Below are 20,620 nucleotides of genomic sequence, written 5' to 3'. Positions count from 1 at the left end.
CATTGTGCCTTCTGCTGACTTGCTCACTTTAACCTTTGTGTTGTCCTCCCGGGTCAAATTGACCCCGTCTGTTTTGACTGTTTCTTCTTTCCTTCCTTCCTTCTGTCCTTCCTCCCCCTTCTCTCTCTCTTTCTTTCCTCCCTTCCTTCCTTTTTTCCTTTCTCCTTCCCTCCCTCGTTCCTTTTTTCCTCCCTCCTACCTTCCTTCCTTCCTTCCTTCCGTCTGTCCTTCCTCCTCCTTCCTCCCTTCCATCCTCCTGTCCTTCTTTCCTCCTTCCTTCCTTCCTTCCTTCCTTCCTTCTTTCTTCTGTCCTTCTTTCCTTCCTCCCTCTTTTCCTTTCTCCTTCCCTCCCTCATTCCTTTTTTCCTCCCTCCCACCTTCCTGCCTTCTTTCCTCCATCATTCCTACCTCCCTCATTTCCTTCTTTCTTCCTCCCTCCCTCCCTCCCTCCCTTCCTTCCTTCCTTCCTTCCTTCCTTGACTCGAGGACAACAGGAGGGTTAAATATGTAACTGTCATCAGTAATATTCCCATAAATCCACAATATCAGAGATATTCTAAGATGGATGTTATTATTTGCAGCGTCTCCTTCCTCTGTGGGAGAGAACCATCTTTACAGGTGACCTTTGACCTTTGACCTACGTCGCTGCTGTAAAACCTAAAAGACAAAGTTAGACTGCTAAATCTTGATTTTAAGTTTTGCTTACTGTGATTCATGGCTGGCAAATTAACCCGACTACTACTACTACTACTACTAACAGCTTTTTAGCAGTACAATATTTGATAAAACCACAGTGGTGGATTGGTTGCCGTGGGTGACAGTCCTCAGTTGTCATGCATTGTAGTGACCAGCTGTTTTCTTTTTAAACGTTTGACAGTTGTTTAACTCCACAAATGGGGGGGGGGGGGGTGTCTCAGTATTTCAGTATTTCAGTAGAAATCTTGTTGGATTAAACTCTGCTTTTGTTGTTCAGTGGATAGTTTTAATTTGCATTTGTTGCATTAAGACAGTGTCCTTTGACCCTGTGTTGCCTGCCTGGTGATTTACCATGGAAAGCTGCCATGAAGACCAGTCTGTCCAAAGCTCAAACTTCAGCACAGACATTCTTACAAAACAGCTCTCTGCATATTCGATGGGTGCAAGCCAAACAGTTCAGCCGCACAGCCTGAAAGAAGTAAGTGAGCCTGTCTAATCTTTTAATACAATGTGTACTTTTTTTTTTTTTTAAGCTTGTGGTTGAAGAAGCGTTTTAACTTCAGCCTGTTTTTGAGTTTTTTTTCTTTTCTGACTCCTGCTGGTTGTGAATTTGCTTGTTATAATAAACCTTGATCGGGTTATAGTCAGCCCATTTTCATGGACGCAACAACATTTACACTTTCCACATCAAGGATTTCACTGACAGGGTTTTGTGTTGCCGGTCTGTTCGGTCTCCAATTTCTATTTTTGAGTCAAAATTAAGTAGAAAATGTGTTCAATTCAATTAAATCCACAGTGTAAAATCCTGTTTTGCTGAAAGAAATGAAACTTTTATCTACAGCACACACACATATGCATTTACAGCACTGTGTAAAGTGTGTTTAGAGGCATCTATCAAGCATTGACAAAGTTAATTAAACTTGTTCAACAACAGTTTGACTTCTTTGGAAACCCTAACAGTTATAATCAGGGATGGAAATTAGCAACGGACACCAACCACATACAGGTTTGTTAGTGAAGCTGCTGTAACCACGGCGGCAGATGTGCTGTAGAGTTATCAGTCGACAGCAAGTCACTTGTTTTTAGTTGATGTTGTTGATTTTAAGCAAGTGTGTGTGAGACTGACGGTGGGTGATGTGCATGGTGGATACGTGAGATGGGAGCTGGTCATCGGTCATCAGTCATGGCCGATCAGCTGAAAACTGGCCGTTATCAATTGGTGGCTGATCGATCAGTGCGTCTCTACAAACCACAGCTTTTTTGTGTGTGCACCAAATGTTTAAAATCGGTGTCTATCGTCGTGCTACAAGGAGGTGATCTGCGTCATAATAATGTGTGACAGATTATTATGATGATAAAGACTATTAAAGTTAAAAAGGATCTACACTGTAGTACTCTTTGGATGTCTATATTTTGTTTTTGTGCATTCGAAGAGAGAGAGCTAGAGAGAGAGTATAAATGTTAAATTAATGCATATACCATTTTCTCTATGGTAAAAATGTGTATTCGTTTTTTCAAAGCAAGACATTACAACAAAAAATAAGTGGAAGTAAAAGTTTATTCCAACACAAGTTATAATTATCCAATGTATTGGAGTCCTGATTCGTTCATACCGATGAGACGTAGGAGATAATGTCAAACACTCGGAGGTTTCAAGCTGCGTTTTGACCTTTTGGCCACTAAGGGGCAGAAGTGACACCCAGCCTTAATGTTATATCTCCTCATACAGTTGTTTATTACGAATGTGTCATCCCACAGGAGTCATGTTTGTGTCCATCTGATGAACTTTAAGTCCAATACTCACTCTTCTTTTAGCTCTGGTTTGGGTCTCCACCAGTTTCTAAGAAAGATATCTGCTTCTTTAGGTGGTAGATGTTCCACTTTCTTTACCAGCCAGTTTCTGATGTTTGGTGCTGGGCATCTACTGTACAGTGGGGTTAATCCTTGTTGTGGTTGTTGTTGTTGAAAATAGCTGCCACTTTCTGCTGGAAATGATGCTGATGTGTGGCCAATAAATGTGGCATAAAACCAAAACCATACGTTAAAAGACGCTAAAGCTACAAAGCTTCTGGTAGATTGTAGATTTTTACACCTGAAAATAATAGCCTGGATACTCACTCTTCTTTTAGCTCTGGTTTGGTCTCCACCAGTTTCTAAGAAAGATATCTGCTTCTTTAGGTGGTAGATGTTCCACTTTGTTTACCAGCCAGTTTCTAACTTTGGTTTTCTGATGTTTGGTGCAGTACAGAGGGGTTAATCCTTTTGTTGTTGTTGAAAATAGCCACTTTCTGCTGGAAATGATGCTGATGACCAAAACCATAAGTTAAAAGAGGCTCAAATGTTGAGCTACAAAGCTTGTGGTAGATTGTAGATTTTTACACCTGGACTAACATTTGACTTCAATGGGATCCACTTGTTGCTCTGTTTATACCACATACTGTATAAAGATAATGGATGTAGTCACTGTGATGACACTGATTGGCGAAGCTCTCGATATACCAGTTGATCCACATTCAGCTATGGTCACAAAACCTTGGGTAGTGACCGAAAGAATGAGATCGTGGATATAAGAGGCTGAAATGAGTTTCCTCCAGAGAGTGTCTGGGCTCAGCCTGAGAGTTAAGAGTTCAGACATCCGAGGAAGGTTAGGAATAGAGCTCGAAAGGAGACAACCGGTGATCTGCTGGATAAGCGTCAGAAAGTGGATAGATGGATGAAAGGTAGCAACGACCTGAAGCATACGTTACTTTATGGCCTGTTTTACTCTGAATGAGACTTGAAGAAGACTTGAAAGTAACAATTATTGCAACCTTAAACTGATAAAGATTGTTGTTATGGAGCCAGTAGACTCGCCCCCTGCTGGTCATTTGAGAGAATGCAGGTTAAAGGCACTTCTGCATTGGCTTCACTTTTAGGCCTGGAGTTTCCCGCTTGGTTTCTACTGCCTGTGCGGGATAGCAGTTTGTGCTACTTCCATTAATGCTTTGAGTTTTTCTGCCTCCTAGTGGTCAAAACGGGTTACTGCACCTTAAAATATTTGTTCACGATGTTCTGGATCAAGTCATATTTTCTATACATTTACCAGCTCTTGGTTTTGTTCTGATGAATTTGGTATGTGGTTGGTTCTCAAAGAGTCTTTTCCAGCCTTTCATGTCAAAGCAAACACAACGTCTTTGATCTGATATTGGCCAAATCCCAATTTAACAGCTGGATCATGCCGCCAGTAAATGTGTGTCCTTCAAATTTCACAGAAGAGAATTTCAGATGGAGTTGATCCAAAATCAATTCAATTCTTTTTTCTGCTATGACATGTCAAAATGGCATTTTCAGACTTCACAGAATCACAACTATCAGGGCAATCAGTTGTTGTTTTCATAGCAGTTTCTGAGCTTGTCACCAGGAAGTTTCCCTCAAAAATGAAACTGGGACATTTTCCATGATACCTGAGTTTACAGTACAAGCTGTGATGTTTAACATCAACACATGATGGACCATTGACAAATATTGTACCAGGTTAAGAGCAATTATGTCACCTACACTGACGGCTTGTTAGATCACAAGCATATCGAGGCTGGTATAACATGATGTCTAATCTGATGTAAAAGTAGATAATGATCGCCTCGTCACGCCCCGTAGTGCCATGACGCAACCGGCTGGTTTAAAATTAAAACCTCCAAATTTAGTCAGAAGAAAGCTGCATGTCTTGGCATTTGAGTAGTTTGAAATGGGGCAGGTTTTCATCCTGTATAGTATAATTTTGTTGTAGGGGGGAAAATTATTCCACCCCATTTTTTGGGAGCTTGAGGTTGATATTGTTTCAGATAGTGTGTGTGTGTGTGTGTGTGTGTGTGTGTGTGTGTGTGTAGATATTTGGGCAGGTGTGTGTGTGTGTGTGTGTGTGTGTGTGTGTGTGTGTGTGTGTGTGTGTGTGTATAGATATTTGGGCAGGTGAGTGTGTGTGTTGACATCATGGCTGTATCATTTGCTGTTTCACCGGGGTAAATGCGGAACATCATCCTCTGGTTCATCATAATCGTCTTCTTCCAGAAACCCAAACACACACACACACACACACACACACACACACACACACACATTACTCAGGGTTGCTGCAGGAGGTAGAGAATTTAGTAATCATAATCAGAAGGTTTGTGATTCAATCTCCAACTCCTCCTGTCTGCATTTCGAAGTGTCCTTGGGCAAGATACTGAAGCCCAAATTGTTCCCATTGGCGGCGCCTTCATCAGCGCGTGTGTGTGTGTGTGTGTGTGTGTGTGTGTGTGTGTGTGTGTGTGTGTGTGTGTGTGTGAATACAAGAGCTATATAAGCAGCCATTTCTCATTACGCTACTGACTGACCCCTGACCTTGTAACTGTGTCTCAAACCTGACTCTGGGATCCACTTAGTCGATAGTAAAGTGACTATAATAGTAACTATGGCAACGAATGAAAATAAGAACACAACAAATCAAATGTACTTCTTTACATTCTCATGTACATGCATACATTTTTATATAAAGTTATTAGAATTTAGAATTTGCTGGCACTGTGTCAGCTACTGAACGTTAACCCCGTTAGTCAGCTAATAAACGTTAGCCCCGCTAGCCGGCTAATAAACGTTAGCCCCGCTAGCCGGCTAATAAACGTTAGCCCCGCTAGCCGGCTAATAAACGTTAGCCCCGCCCCCAGTCCACTGACGTAATCGGTTCTTGCTTTAGACCAGCAAAGAGTTGGTGCTTGCTCTGGCTCCCGTTCTGAGGCTCGGGGCTGGAGCTTTGGCGGTGGAAAAGCAAAGAACCGGTGCTTAGTCAGGCTCTGGCTCCGAACCAGCACCAGCTCGGTGGAAAATGGGTAATATATGACTTTGCTTTGGTCAAACCTATTTTACCTCCTCATTGTAATGGACTCAGACATTGAAAAAAATGGACAGACGACCCACCTCAAATAAAGCCACTTCACAGCTGGAAATTGAGGACGAGACGATGCACTGCTTACATTTAAAGTCGTTTTTATAAACTGTCACCATTCCTCCTCCACGACCCAGTGTCCGCGGGGAGTTAAAGTAAGAGCAGTCGGCAGGTAAAAGTTCGACCAGAGGGCTGCACTCACCGGTACCGGTGGACTTCTCTGTCTCACAGAGGAAGTCCAGGTCACGGGAGCTGAAGAAATCCCTCAGGATGAAAGTTTTGTTCGCCAGGGATCTAGCGTTCACCAATCCAATCCTGGTGGGAGCTGAGGCCTGCACCCTGCCAAATTTGAATGATTAAAAAAATCGCCAAATATATGAAATTAGGCTTCAAAGTTGTGTAAAAATCAGCCTCTTTCTCTGCTCCCAAATGCTGAAGCCCATCCCCCTACCAAGTGTCACCTGTCAATCAAAGTCACCACCTCTAGCAGAAACATGGATGCTACGTCTGAGAGCTTTGGGCTACTAACTTGGCGGCTAACTAGCTAACTGGCTAACTGTAGACTATAGTAGAAGTAGTAGTAGTAGTGTGTGCTGAATGTATTTATACCTCTACAGCAGCAGGGGCGGGTTTATGCTAATCACTAAATCCTGAACACAGAAATCTTGAAACACCCTTTGAGAAGCCTAGCTCCACAATTCAAATCTAAACGGTTTAAAAGAGAAATACATTTATGACCTATTTAATGTGTTTTACAAGAAAATGTATGAATTCACTTTACACAGTCTTTAAAGATCTCATGTACATCCTGGAGTGCCTTTCAAGTACCCCCATTTGAGAACCAATGCTATAGAGAGTAAGGTTGATTAGGAATGATTGAACTGCTGAACTAGGACACAGGTAGTCAGAGTTGTGCATTGTTTTGACTAAGGCCACTTTGACCCGACCTGTGTGACACACATATTGACTTTTGATGTGACTGACCTTCCGACTATTTGGCATGTAGCATCCCGTCCACGCTGCAGTCACTTCGCTGTCTCTGTGAACTTCAATGTCTGTATCAGAGCTTTCAGAGTCTGTTAATGAATCCAGTTTTTGTTTTTTTAACAGACTGCATTGATGGAAGAAGTGATTATCATCTTCAGTACTCACTCTCTCCACAAAACATGAAAAATATGCCACAGTCACTACTTGAGTTTGACAGTTTGGAGCAACTTCAATTGATTGTCACATCTGCTTGATGTTGGATGTTTTCTTTTTTTTTTGTGTGTTTTCATTTCTCACCATTGTTTTTTCCTGTTGGATACATGGACACTCTGGAGAACATGTGCTCCTGCAAAAAGAAGGAAGTAATCATTTGTGTTTCTTTTGAAGTTGAGATTTTCCTGATTGCTTCATCAAATTAAATCTAGCTTTAATGTCGGATACTGTGAAGATCGACTCCGTACTATTAGATGAAAGAGGATTCTCACTATAGACATTTTTAGTATTGTATGAATTATTGTACAAATGTGAGCTACAATAGTTTTATTAACCCTCCTGTTGTCCTCAAGTCAAGGGAGGAAGGGAGGAAGGAAGGAGGGAGGGAGGAAGGAGGGAAGGAAAGTAGGACGGAAGGTGGGAAGGACAGAAGGAAGGGAAGGAGCAAGGGAAGGGAGGGAGGAAAGAAGGAAGGAAAGGAGGAAGGAGGGAGGAAGGAAGGAGGGAAGGAAGGAAAGAAGGACAGAAGGGAGGAAGGAAGGAAGGAAGGAAGGAGGGAGGGGAGGGGAGGGAAGGAAGGAAGGAAGGAAGGAAAGAAGGAAGGAAGGAAGGAAGGAAGGAACAGTCAAAACAGACCGGATCAATTTGACCCGGGAGGACGACATGAAGGTTAATTACATATATTTTATATAATTTTGACTTTGGCCACGAGGTGTAGTTGTTTGATGAGGTGACTGAATGACTGTGGTTCAGTGCCGATTTTGACCATTTTATATCTATCCAGTATGACTTTTAATTGTAATTTTTGTTAGTTAGTTGTGTTTTGAGAGCCTCTTGAAGAACAACACAGACTCAAATTTGCTACCTGTTCAAACCATCGACTCCGTACTATTAGATGAAAGAGGATTCTCACTATAGACATTTTTAGTATTGTATGAATTATTGTACAAATGTGAGCTAGAATAGTTTTATTAACCCTCCTGTTGTCCTCAAGTGAAGGGAGGAAGGAAGGAAGGAAGGGAGGAAGGAAGGAAGGAGGGAAGGAAAGTAGGACGGAAGGTGGGAAGGAAAGTAGGACAGAAGGAAGGGAAGGAGCGAGGGAAGGGAGGGAGGAAAGAAGGAAGGAAAGAAGGAAGGAGGGAGGGAGGAAGGGAGGAAGGAAGGAGGGAAAGAAAGAAAGAAAGACAGAAGGGAGGGAGGAAAGAAGGACAGAAAGAAGAAAGGAAGGAGGGAGGAAAAAAGGAAGGAAGGAGGGAGGAAAAAAGGAAGGAAGGAAGGAAAGAAGGACAGAGGGAAGGAAAGAAGGACAGAAGGACAGAAGGAAGGAGGGAGGGAGGGGGGGAGGGAAGGAAGGAAGGAAGGAAGAGTCAAAACAGAAAACACAAATTATATTTAAATATAATTTTATACAGTTATCTTTGACTTTGGCCCAGAGGTGTAGTTGATTTGGTGAGGTGACTGAATGGCTGTGATTATCTATCTCTTTTTATCCAGTCTGACTTTTAATTGTATTTTTTTTAGTTAGTTGTGTTTTGAGAGCCTCTTGAAGAACAACACAGACTCAAATTTGCTACCTGTTCAAACCATCGCTGCATTCGGACGCTGTGTAAAATAACATCTACTCAATTCATACAGTCCTGCATGCAGAAAATTAATCAGTAACTATTTCGATGATTCCTTTAGTCATTTCTCACGGTTGCAACTTTTCTCAAAATGTGAGGATTTTTATGTTCTTCGGAAAAAACAAGATTAAATTGCAAAGGCATAATTCACTATTTTTGGACATTTTATCGCCCGAACAACTCAATATATTAATAAATAGTCGCCAAACTTCCCAGATATCTCAGCTGTAAATCTCTACTTATCATGCATGGTGTCTGTGATTGAGTCTGGTGAGCCATCGTCGGCTGCTGTGTTGTTGATTCTGGCATTGATTAACCAGCTGATGGCTCTTTGGCACAGTTTTGGTTACAGTATTTTGCAAGCTGAATGAGGTCACACAGGCTGATCATTTTGTGCTTTTAGGTTCTGTGTTGGAGCAAACATTCATAGATTAAATATGCTGTTTGTGAACACAAGGGTTTAAGGTTTTTCTTTTTTAATCATTCACAAGCGCAATAAGTTGTGTGTGTGTGTGTGTGTGTGTGTGTGTGTGTGTGTGTGTGTGTGTGTGTGTGTGTGTGTGTGTGTGTGTGTGTGTGTGTGTGTGTGTGTGTGTGTGTGTGTGTGTGTGTGTGTGTGGCTTCCAGATCTAGGTAAACTAAATGACCTCATAGTTAAAACCTATAATACCACTTGCATTGCTTTTACATAAGTAGCCCATGTGGGACATTTCCCAGAGAATGCTGATTATTTCTAGTGGAAAGAGTTGCTTTTGCTTTCTTGGAGGAAAGAAAGAGACAAGGAGGGAGAGAGGAAGGAAGGAAGGAAGGACAGAAGGAAGGAAGAAAGGGGGATGGAGGAAGGAAATAAGGAAGAGGGGTGGAGGAAGGAAAGAATGACAGAGGAAAGAAGGAAGGAAGGAAGGTAGGAGGGAGGGAGAAAGGAAGGACAGAGGACAGAAGGAGGGAAGGAAGGTAGGAGGGAGGAAAGAAAGAGACAATGAGGGAGAGAGGAAGGACAGAAGGAAGGAAGAAAGGTGGATAGAGGAAGGAAATAAGGAAGGGGGGAAAGATACAGTTAAAACCTATAATAGCACTTGCATTGCTTTTACATAAGTAGCCCATGTGGGACATTTCCCAGAGAATGCTGATTATGGGAGGAAAGAAGGAAGGAGAGAGGGAGGGAAGAAGGACAGAGGAAAGACGGAAGGAAGGAAAGTAGGAGTGAGGAAAGAAAGAGACAAGGAGGGAGAGAGGTAGGAAAGGAAGGAAAGACGGACAGAAGGAAGGAAGAAAGGGGGATGGAGGATTCCTCCCTTACCACTTGCATTGCTTTTACATAAGTAGCCCATGTGGGACATTTCCCAGAGAATGCTGATTATGGGAGGAAAGAAGGAAGGAGAGAGGGAGGGAAGAAGGACAGAGGAAAGAAGGAAGGAAGGTAGGAGGGAGGGAGGGAGAAAGGAAGGAAAAGAGTAAGGGAGGAAGGAAGGAAGGAAGGAAGGAAAGAAGTACAGAGGAAAGACGGAAGGAAGGAAGGAAGGAAGGAAGGTAGGAGTGAGGAAAGAAAGAGACAAGGAGGGAGAGAGGTAGGAAAGGAAGGAAAGAAGGACAGAAGGAAGGAAGGAGGGAAGGATGGAGGAAGGAAATAAGGAAGGGGGGAAAGACACAGTTAAAACCCATAATACCACTTGCAGAGAATGCTGATTAATTCTAGTGGAAAGAGTTGCTTTTGCTTTCTTGGATGACTCTCAGAGAGATAAAGTGATCCATGTTTTTTTATTTATTTTTTTTATTTTCCCCCATTTCAGTAAATTTTGAGCCAAATATTTTGACCTTTTTATAAAAACACAACAAATGAGAGTTTGATAAGTTAAAGAGAGAAAATGTTACAAGAATGTGCAGAAGAATGGAAAAATAAAGAACATGATCATTTTTGTGTGTCCCGCCAATGGCAAAAAAATTCAAAAAGATCAATCATTGATGATTTATGTTCCACTGTAAGCCCATGATCCCACATTTCTGATCTCTGGTCCGTAGTTTCCCATTTAGCTTCGTTGAACTACATGCTGCTTTTTATTCTATACACTACCTCACACTAAATATTCACTATTGAGCCTCTCATGAGAAAACACTGCTACTGTATATTGAAGGGAGGGAAGGAGAAAGGAAAAGAGGAAGGAAGGAAAGAAGGACAGAGAAAGGAAGGAAGGAGGGAGAGAGCGAAAAAGGAAAAGAGGAAGGGAGGAAGGAAGGAAAGAAGGACAGAGGAAAGAAGGAAGGAAGTAAGGAGGGAGGGAGAGAGAAAGGAAAAAAGGTAGGAAAGAAGGACAGAGAAAGGAAGGAGGGAGGGAGGGAGAAAGGAAAAGAGGAAGGGAGGAAGGAAGGAAAGAAGGACAGAGGAAGGAAGGAAGGAGGGAAGGAAGGAAGAAGAGAGGAAGGAAGAAACGTTTTAACCTAATAATCACAGTAACTAAACCTTTGCAGCTAAAATTCAGACCGTTACCGTCCTCTTCCGCTTATCCGGGGTCGGGTTGCGGGGGCAGCAGCTTACGCAGGGAAGCTCAGACTTCCCTCTCCCCAGCCACTTCGTCCAGCTCTTCCCGGGGGACCCCGAGGCGTTCCCAGGCCAGCCGAGAGACATAGTCTCTCCAGCGTGTCCTGGGTCTTCCTCAGGATCTCCTACCGGTGGGATGTGCCCTGAACACCTCACCAGGGAGGCGTCCGGGAGGCATCCTAATTAGATGCCCGAGCCACCTCATCTGGCTCCTCTCGACACGGAGGAGCAGCGGGTCTACTCCGAGCTCCCTCCGGATAACTGAGCTTCTCACCCTATCTCTAAGGGAGAGCCCAGCCACCCTACGGAGGAAGCTCATTTTGGCCGCTTGTACCCGCGATCTTGTTCTTTCGGTCACTACCCAAAGCTAATGACCATAGGACAGAAACTTACCAACTTGATTGTAAGGTTACTTTTCTGCTTTGCTTATGTATCCTATTATAGAAGGGAATGTAACAGGCAGTCTAGCACTAGGACCCAGGAGGAGTCTACAATAAAAGGAGACGGGAAGCTCACCTGAGAGAGCAGCTGAGGTTTTGTTGGTGCTTGATTTCGTAACAGCATTGCAACAGGTGGTAAACAAACATTTTAGATTTTGTTTCACTTGCTTTAGTTGCTTAGTCAAAGAAAAGTTGTGAAATGGAAAATGTAATAGTTTTAAATGTCAGACATCAAAATAAATCCAAATCCACAGTTCTAATTGTAAAGAGGGGGCAGGAATTACTGTACAGGCCTGGAGTTAAATTAAAAGCAGTTAATGTGGCTGAATGCAGGTAAAGTTCCTGTGGTGGAAAAGGCTTTTATGAACTATATATATATATCAAATGTAGCACAGAGCAGGAGCATCATATGTGTCAGACAAGATCTCATCTACTAGAAATACTCACTTTGGTTTAGGTGAGGGGGTGCAGGAGGCAGGACATGATGCATAAAGTGTACTCAGTGTTTTTAAGCTTTCTACAAATGGCTTTTATTTTATGAGAAATCACAGGAAGTCCTCTCTTCCATAAGCTCTGTAACTCCACAGCGGAGCATTCAGGCCCAGTCAAAATTGTGGATGAGAGAGGAAACGTGTTATTTTAGTTGTTTGTATCATCTCCCTTAATGCTGGATTGTCTTGTACTGACGGCATGGAGCAGTTGTAGCTCACTCTGTATTCACACATGGGCTCAATCGGATATTACAAACCTTTCATTGTGGAGCTGGCAGTGTAAAGTCTGATTAACGTCCGGTCTGACTGATTCATGAATTTGACCTCACATACAGCCTGACACATGCCGTATAATGTCCAGGAATGTTCAGGAGTGCATGTATGAAAGGGCCTTCAATGTGTGTCTCTAAACAGATTCATCAGATCTGGTCCACACGTGCAGCAGCAGCAGGATCTCACTCCACCGTCCCGACTGTGATTCACTCCAGTAAAGAAAAACATCTCACTATCTGGTGTTTTTCATGTGGTTACTTGGGCGTCCTTGAATAATAGCAACACTGCTGGCAGTAGGATGATCCCTGTTAACTCCCAGTGAACTGAACTGAGTCACAATAGCTCCATATTGTTAGAGAAGCTGATGCTATCTTGATGAAATTAAGGAAAAGCAATTAAAAAAAAAAGGACTCTCTTTATAACCGGTAGGTCTGTGTGGTCCTGAGAACATCTTTTCCAAGAAAGGTTGAATGCTTTTTTTGGAAATTAACTCAGGAAGTGTTATCTTTTTGTCAATAATGTCTGTTTTCCTTCCTTTTTTAGAAAAGCTGCACAGTTTTTGAATTTACTACTTTTGAATCATCTCTGAGTCTTCTTCTGTTCAAACTGAGCTGCAGAAAACAAAGTGCTTTAACAAGGCTGCAGTGCTGTGTGCATTAAATAACAGATCATGACACCTTTTTATTTATGTTTATTTATTAATGTTTCTTTTGGTTTTTAAAGAGCAGCTCACAGATGAACCAGTGTCAGATAGACAACAGGATATCATTCTCATCACTAGATTTTTAGATTACATTATCTTTCATACACTTCTAATGCAGTTAACCCTCGAGTCAAGGAAGGAAGGATGGAAGGGAGGAAGAAGGAAAGGAAGGAAAGGAGGGAGGGAGGGAGGGAGGAAGGAAAGGAGGGAGGAAGGAAAGGAGGGAGGGAGGGAGGGAGGGAGGAAGGAAGGAAGGAAGGAAGGAAGGAAGGAAGGAAGGAAGGAAGGAAGGAAAGGAAGGATGGAGGAAAGAAGGAACGAAGGAAGGTAGGAGGGAGAAAGGAAAAGAGGAAGGGAGGAAGGAAAGAAGGGCAGAGGAAGGAAGGAAGGAAGGAAGGAAGGAAGGTAGGAGGGACAAAGGAAAACAGAAAAAGGAAGGGAGGAAGGAAGGAAAGAAGGACAGAGGAAATAAGGAAGGGAGAAACGTAGGGGGGAGGAAAGAAAGAGACAAGGAGGGAGAGAGGAAGGAAAGGAAGGAAGAAGGGAAGGACAGAAGGAAGGAAGAAAAGGGGGATGGAGGAAGGAAATAAGGAAGGGGGAAAGAGAGAGGAGGGAGGGAGGGAGGGAAGGAGGGAGGGAGGGAGGGACGGAAGGAAGGAAGGAAGGAAGGGAGGAAGGTTAAACCCTGTTTCACCTGAACATACAGATGTTTTCTGACTTTATTTTTGTCTTTGCTCTTCACATTATTATTTAATTAGTGTTGTATTAAATATCTTAACTATAATATTATATGTCTCTCCTCCTCTGCCACAGGACTGTTGCTCAGTAAAACATGCATTAAGAGGACAGCTGGCTCATCACACTCACCCCCATTGTCGCCATCATATGGCAGATTGCCTCATGATGGCCTCCTCTCCCAGGCTGGACGTTGACCCGCTACCCCTGCTTCAGCTCCACGAGGTGGACTCCAGCAAAATCTCTGAGAAGCTGAGCTCCCCAGGACTGCTGCCCGGCATGTACAGCCCTCCTCTGGGCATGGACAACCACACTGTCTGCATTCCCTCTCCGTACACGGACAGTAGCCACGAGTACAACCACGGACACGGACCTGTGACCTTCTATAGCCCGTCGGTGCTGAGCTACGCCCGGCCGTCCGTCACTGACAGTCCTTCATCTCTGTGCCCGCCCCTCAGCCCGTCGCCCTTGTGGTCATCACACAATCACCCCAACTTGCCCTCGCTGCCCCTGCGCTGCCCTCAACCTCTCGTCTATAGCGAACCCAACCCACACACAGCCTGGCTGGAGCCCAAAGCCCACAGCATCAACACCAGCGGGTAGGTTTACTGACACTGAGCAGTAAGTCCCATCAAATGAATAGAATTATAAAAAAGAGTTATAAGTATCATGTTTTTTTGTCTCCTAAATGAATGAAAGAAATGACTAATACCTTTTTTATTAAAAGTTAAACATTTTACTAGTCCTTATATCAGCTCAGGATAAAATTTGATCCTTTTTTTGTTACATCTGAGAGCATTAAAAACACCATATACTAGTGCCGGGCAATTAATGGAAAAATAATCCAATCCGACATTTAGAAACTCTAATCGACTTAATCTTGCTAATCTTAATCTTGTCAATTAATGGTGGTGTTCACTGTTGCCATGACAGCAAAGGTTGCATATCTTTAATGAGTTTGAAAACTCCAGTGATCATTTGAACCCAAACCATGATCTTTACATATATATATACACAAGTAAACTAGACATTAACCACAGCTTAGTCACACCTTAACCCGTCTGTTTTGACTGTTCCTTCTTTCCTTCCTTCCTTCCTTCCTTCCGTCTGTCCTTCCTCCCTTCTTCCTTCTCTCTTTCTATCCTTCCTCTCTTTCCTCCCTTCCTTCTTTCCTTCCTCCCTTCTGTCCTTCCTTTCTCCCTCCCTCCTTCTTTCCTTTCCTCCCTCCCTCCTTCCTTCTTTCTTTCCTTCCTCAATCCTCCTTTCTTCCTTCCTTCTGTCCTTCTTTCCTTCCCTCCCTCCCTCCTACCTTCTTTCCTTCTTCCTCCCTTCCTTCCTTGACTCGAAGACAACAGGAGGGCTAAAACATCATTATTTTCACTCCCTAAAGATCCTCATGTGTGAGTATTTTATTATGATATGGTGAATCACAGCAGAACTAAAGACTCACTCCACACTTGATTTAATATTTATGTCTGCTTCCTTGTAGTTAAAATATATACTTAGTGACTATCATCATCAGCTATAGGATCTCTAGTTGATAGTCATAATGGCAACCACAATGAAAGTTTTTTTTAGATCTTTAGATTACATCATTTTTTCATGCACTTCTAATGCAATCAACCCTCCTGTTGTCCTCGAGTCAAGGAAGGAAGGATGGAAGGGAGGAAGAAGGAAGGAAAGAAAGGAGGGAGGGAGGAAGAAGGAAGGAGGAAGGAAAGGAGGGAGGAATAAGACATTAAAGGAGGGAGGGAGGTAGGGAGGAAAGGAAAGAAGAAGGAAGGACAGAGGAAAGAAGGAACGACGGAAGGAGGGAGGGAGGGAGAAAGGAAGGAAAAAGGAAGAAAATGAGGGAGGAAGAAGGAAGGAAAGGAGGGAGGAAAGGAAAGAAGGAAGGAATGACAAAGTTAAGAAGGAACGAAGGAAGGAGGGAGGGAGGGAGTAAGGAAAATAGGAAGGGAGGAAGGAAGGAAAAAGGAAGAAAATGAGGGAGGAAGAAGGAAGGAAAGGAGGGAGGAAAGGAAAGAAGGAAGGAATGATGGAGTTAAGAAGGAACGAAGGAAGGAGGGAGGGAGGGAGGAAGGAAAATAGGAAGGGAGGAAGGAAGGAAAGAAGGGAGGGAGAAAGGAAAAGAGGAAGGGAGGAAGGAAGGAAAGGAAATGGATGCTGGGAGGTAGGAAGGAAGGAAGAAGGAAGAAAATGAGGGAGGAAGGAAAGGAGGGAGGAATAAGACATTAAAGGACGGAGGGAGGTAGGGAGGAAAGGAAAGAAGAAGGAAGGACAGAGGAAAGAAGGAACGACAGAAGGAGGGAGGGAGGGAGGGAGGGAGAAAGGAAGGAAAAAGGAAGAAAATGAGGGAGGAAGGAGGGAGGAAAGGAAAGAAGGAAGGAATGACGGAGTTAAGAAGGAACGAAGGAAGGAGGGAGGGAGGGTGGAAGGAAAATAGGAAGGGAGGAAGGAAGGAAAGAAGGGAGGGAGAAAGGAAAGGAAATGGATGCTGGGAGATTTATATATATATAAGTCTCCATTATCTTTCAATGAAGAGCACCGTCAGTTTTCTCCCAGTTGACTGAAATCCAGTTGTGGAGACGTTTCCAGCAGCAGAGTAGCTGTTGGGAGACCGATGGCAGGTGAATGACAGGCTAAAATTTCCCAAATGTCAAGTTGTCCCTTTTACCAGCGTGTCTGCGTTTTGCTTCTTGCAGTTCCATCATTAGCTGTAACAAGCTGATGGGGAAGAGATCAGAGGAAGGAGGAGTGGAAGGCGTTAACTCGTTGTGTTCATCCGCCGCGGGGAAAGCTGACATGCACTTCTGCGCCGTGTGCCAAGACTACGCCTCCGGGTATCACTACGGCGTCTGGTCCTGCGAGGGGTGCAAGGCTTTTTTTAAGAGGAGTATCCAAGGTAGGACCTTTGTGTCGTCCTCCCGGGTCAAAATGACCCCGACTGTTTTGACTGCTCTTTCCTTCTGTCCTTCCTTCCTTCCTTCCTTCTTCCGCCCTTCCTTCTTTCCTCCCTCCCTCCTTTCCTTCCTTCTTCCGCCCTTCTTTCCTCCTCTCCTTCCTTCCTTCTTCCGTCCTTCCTTCTTTCCTCCCTTCCTTGCTTCCTTCCTTCCTACCTTCCTTCTTTCCTCCCTCCCTCCTTTCCTTCCTTCTTCCGCCCTTCTTTCCTCCTCTCCTCTCCTTCCTTCTTTCCTTCCCCCTTCCTTCTTTCCTCCCTCCCTCCCTCCTTCCTCCTTTCCTTCCTCCCTTCCTCCTTTCCTTCCTCCCTTCCTTCTTTCCTCCTCTCCTTCTAGCCTTCCTCCCTCCCTTCCTGGCTTCCTTCCTTCATCCCTTCCTTCTGTCCTTCTTTCCTCCCTTCTTCTTTCCTCCTTTCCTTCCAGCCTTCCTCCTTCCCTTCCTTGCTTCCTCCCTTCCTCCCTTCCTTCTGTCCTTCTTTCCTCCCTCCCTTCCTCCCTCCCTCCCTCCTTTCCTTCCTTCCTTCCTTCCTTCCTTCTTTCCTCCCTACCTTCCTCGCTTCCTCCCTTCCTTTCCTTCCTTCCTTCCTTTCTTCCTTCCTTCCTCCCTCCCTCCTTCCCTCCCTTCTTTCCTTCCTCCCTTCCTTCCTTGACTGGAGGACAACAGGTGGGTTAAAAGAGCTCAATCATAAGCACTGGAATAATGTGTGACTTTCTTTTCTTTTCCTTTTTTTTTCTAGGACACAATGACTACATCTGCCCCGCTACAAACCAGTGCACTATCGACAAGAACCGGCGTAAAAGCTGCCAGGCCTGTCGTCTACGCAAATGCTACGAAGTGGGAATGATGAAGTGTGGTAGGCACTCACCTTTTATTCAGAAGACACCCAACAATCAGGGCCTTTGATGTTTTGTCACGTTACAAGCAGCACAAAAGTTCAAGCATTGAAAGTGAAAAGAAAAGAAAGAGGGGGGAAAGAATGAAAATGCACAAAATCAAAATCTCCTAAAAGCTCCATTTGTGAAAACTTTTTTTTTTTTTTGGGGGGGGGGGCAGAGTACAGCTTTGTAAAGTTACTATGTGTAGAAAAAGGAAAAAAATCTGACAATCCAGACGCTTGGTGTTGTATTATTTTCTTTTTTCACCTCTAAAAGTGACCAAAGTTGCACCTTTTCAGATACACACACACACACACACACACACACACACACACGGTCTGAATGCAGTATAGTCAAATAGGAAGAAGGAAGGACAGGAGGAAGGAGGGAGGGAGGAAAGAAGGAAGGGAGGAAGAAGGAAGGAAGGAAGGAAGAGAGGAAGGATGGAAGGAGAGGAGAGGAGAGGAGGAAAGAAGGTAGGAAGAAGGAAGGAAGGAAGGAAGGAAGGAAGGAAGCAAGGAAGGGAGGGAGGAAGGATGGAAGGAGAGGAGAGGAGAGGAGGAAAGAAGGTAGGAAGAAGGAAGGAAGGAAGGGAGGAAAGAAGGAAGGGAGGAAGAAGGAAGGGAGGAAGGAAAGAAGGGAGGAGGGAGGAGGAAGGAAGGAAAGGAGGAAGGAGGGAGGGAGGGTGGGTGGAAAAAAGGACAGAAGGAAGGAAGGAAGGAAGGAAGGAAAGAAGAAGGAAGGAAAGAAGGACAGAAGAAATGGAGGAAGGAAGGAAGGAAGAAGGATGGAAGGGAGGAAGAAGGATGGAAGGGAGGAAGGAAGAAGGAAAGCTGGAACACACACACACACACACACACACACACACACACACACAGAGGAGCGTTAAATCACAAGTCCAGAAATTTGGGTTTGGTGTTCGAGGCATTAATAAATAGAATAATCATAATCTATCAAATAACAATAAGTGGGATCATCATGCTTTCTACTGTATGATAATGAAAGTTTACCAAAAATTAATCTGTAATTTCCTTTAAAAAATTCTGATACTTTTTGATAAATAATGTTATGATGTAATGTAGAAAATGTCAGACAATTAAACCTTTTAACTCCATAAACATTTAATTTCCACTTTACCACACGACTATCTTTACTACAAAGGGTGCTGCTTCTCACTCCGTTCAGTTCAGTTTAGTTTAGTTTATTTGGATCCCCCATTAGCTGTTACCAAGGCAACAGCTACTCTTCCTGGGGTCCATGTTAAAATAAATATACAATCAATTACAAATTACAATTACAATATAACATAAATGCATACCTGAATAGAGCCCCCTTCCCTAAATAGACTCTATTTTTAACTCGTAAGTGTAGAGGATGTGGAGCCCTGAGCCGGGTCTCCAGGCTTCCTCACAGGCAGCGTATAGTCCCAATAACGTCCACCAGGAGGGTGTGTGTGTGTGTGTGTGTGTGTGTGTGTGTGTGTGTGTGTGTGTGTGTGTGTGTGTGTGTGTGTGTGTGTGTGTGTGTGTGTGTGTTCCAGCTTTCCTTCTTCCTTCCTCCCTTCCGTCCTTCTTCCTTCCTTCCTTCCTCCATTTCTTCTGTCCTTCTTTCCTTCCTTCTTCCTTCCTTCCTTCTGTCCTTTTTTCCTCCCTCCCTCCCTCCTTCCTCCTTTCCTTCCTTCCTCCTCCCTTCTTTCCTCCTCTCCTTCCATCCTTCCTCCCTCCCTTCCTTGCTTCCTTCCTTTCTTCTGTCCTTCCTTATTTCCTCCCTCCCTCCCTCCCTCCCTCCTTCCTTCCTTCCTTCCTTCCTTCTTCCTACCTTCTTTCCTCCTCTCCACTCCTCTCCTCTCCTTCCATACTTCCTCCCTCCCTTCCTTCCTTCCTTCCTTCCTTCCTTCCTTCCTTCCTTCCTTCCTTCCTTCCTTCCTTCTTCCTTCTTCCTACCTTCTTTCCTCCTCTCCTCTCCTCTCCTTCCTCCCTCCCTCCCTTCCTTCCTTCCTTCCTTCCTTCCTTCCTTCCTTCCTTCCTTCCTTCCTTCCTTCTTCCTCCCTTCCTTCTTTCCTCCCTCCCTCCTTCCTCCTTTTCTTTCCTTCTTCCTATTTGACTATACTGCATTCAGACCGTCCTTGCTATAATTTAATTTACCTATTTTATTCATTTACTTATTTATTTTGAGTGATAAACATACACACTGCAGTAATTCTTTATGGATGGATTCTCACTCCACATGCTCACCTTTATCTGATACCTGCAGGTGAATGATTGAAGACCCTCAATTTCCCAAACTTCCACCAAATTGACTCCTTACTAGCACCTGTAATGCATGTGATACACCCAACAGAACTACTCTCCACACCTCCTCTGTCTGTGTAAAATACAACATCAAGTCTAACTGAAGCTGTAAAAGTGGAAGGAAAGGAGGGAAGGAGGAAGGAGAGAAGGAAGGGAGGAAAGGAAAGAAGGAAGGGAGGAAGGAGGGAGGGAGGGAGGGAGGAAGAAAGAAGGAAAGGAGGGAGAAGGGAGAGAAGGAAGGAAGGAAGGAAGAAAGAAGGGAAGGAGAGAAGGAGGAAAGAAAGAGGAAGGAAGGAAGGGAGGAAGGAAAGGAGGGAGGGAGGAGAGAAGGAAGGAAGGAAGGAAGGAAGAAAGAAAGAAGGAAATCCATCCATAAAGAATTCCTGCAGTGTTTTATTCATTTACTTATTTATTTTGAGTGATAAACATACACACTACAGTAATTCTTTATGGATGGATTCTCACTCCACATGCTCACCTTTATCTGATACCTGCAGGTGAATGATTGAAGACCCTCAATTTCCCAAACTTCCACCAAATTGACTCCTTACTAGCAGCTGTAATGCATGTAATACACCCAACAGAACTACTCTCCACACCTCCTCTGTCTGTGTAAAATACAACATCAAGTCTAACTGAAGCTGTAAAAGTGAAAGGGGAATAAAGTAAGATTTTTTCTCTTTGCCCATCCTCAGTTTAAATTGAACCCTTTTGTATCAGCACAGAGACAAAGTCAGACTCTCCTCCAGCAACGTTAATGGCTGAGTCACACATTTCTACCTGGGAACTGTCAAGTGTCTTTCTCAAGAGCGACTTCTGACAAAATGGAAGAGAGTAGAAGAGGGGTGTCAAACATGCGGCCCGTGGGCCAGAACAGGCCCGCTGAGGGGT

The 20,620-nt window shown here is 43.9% G+C and overlaps 1 protein-coding gene across 3 annotated transcripts in view; it reads left to right on the top strand.

The window, feature by feature from the left end:
• esr2b (estrogen receptor 2b) overlaps positions 1 to 20,620 on the top strand; it is a 53,592-nt gene that overhangs the window by 10,828 nt on the left and 22,144 nt on the right. The window contains exons 1-4 of one of the 3 annotated variants that reach the window (XM_053336047.1): positions 1,134 to 1,174; positions 13,681 to 14,201; positions 16,308 to 16,507; positions 17,300 to 17,416. In XM_053336047.1, coding sequence (XP_053192022.1) covers positions 13,753 to 14,201; positions 16,308 to 16,507; positions 17,300 to 17,416 — 766 coding nt within the window. In that variant the 5' untranslated portion in view covers positions 1,134 to 1,174; positions 13,681 to 13,752. Of the gene's footprint in view, positions 1 to 1,133; positions 1,175 to 12,192; positions 12,379 to 13,680; positions 14,202 to 16,307; positions 16,508 to 17,299; positions 17,417 to 20,620 lie in introns of those variants that run through there. The other 2 variants (XM_053336049.1, XM_053336048.1) reach the window with 2 other exon arrangements.

Source organism: Scomber japonicus, chromosome 16, assembly GCF_027409825.1.
Source record: "Scomber japonicus isolate fScoJap1 chromosome 16, fScoJap1.pri, whole genome shotgun sequence".
NCBI lineage: Eukaryota > Metazoa > Chordata > Actinopteri > Scombriformes > Scombridae > Scomber > Scomber japonicus.
This window is presented reverse-complemented; position numbering and strand designations above follow the sequence as displayed.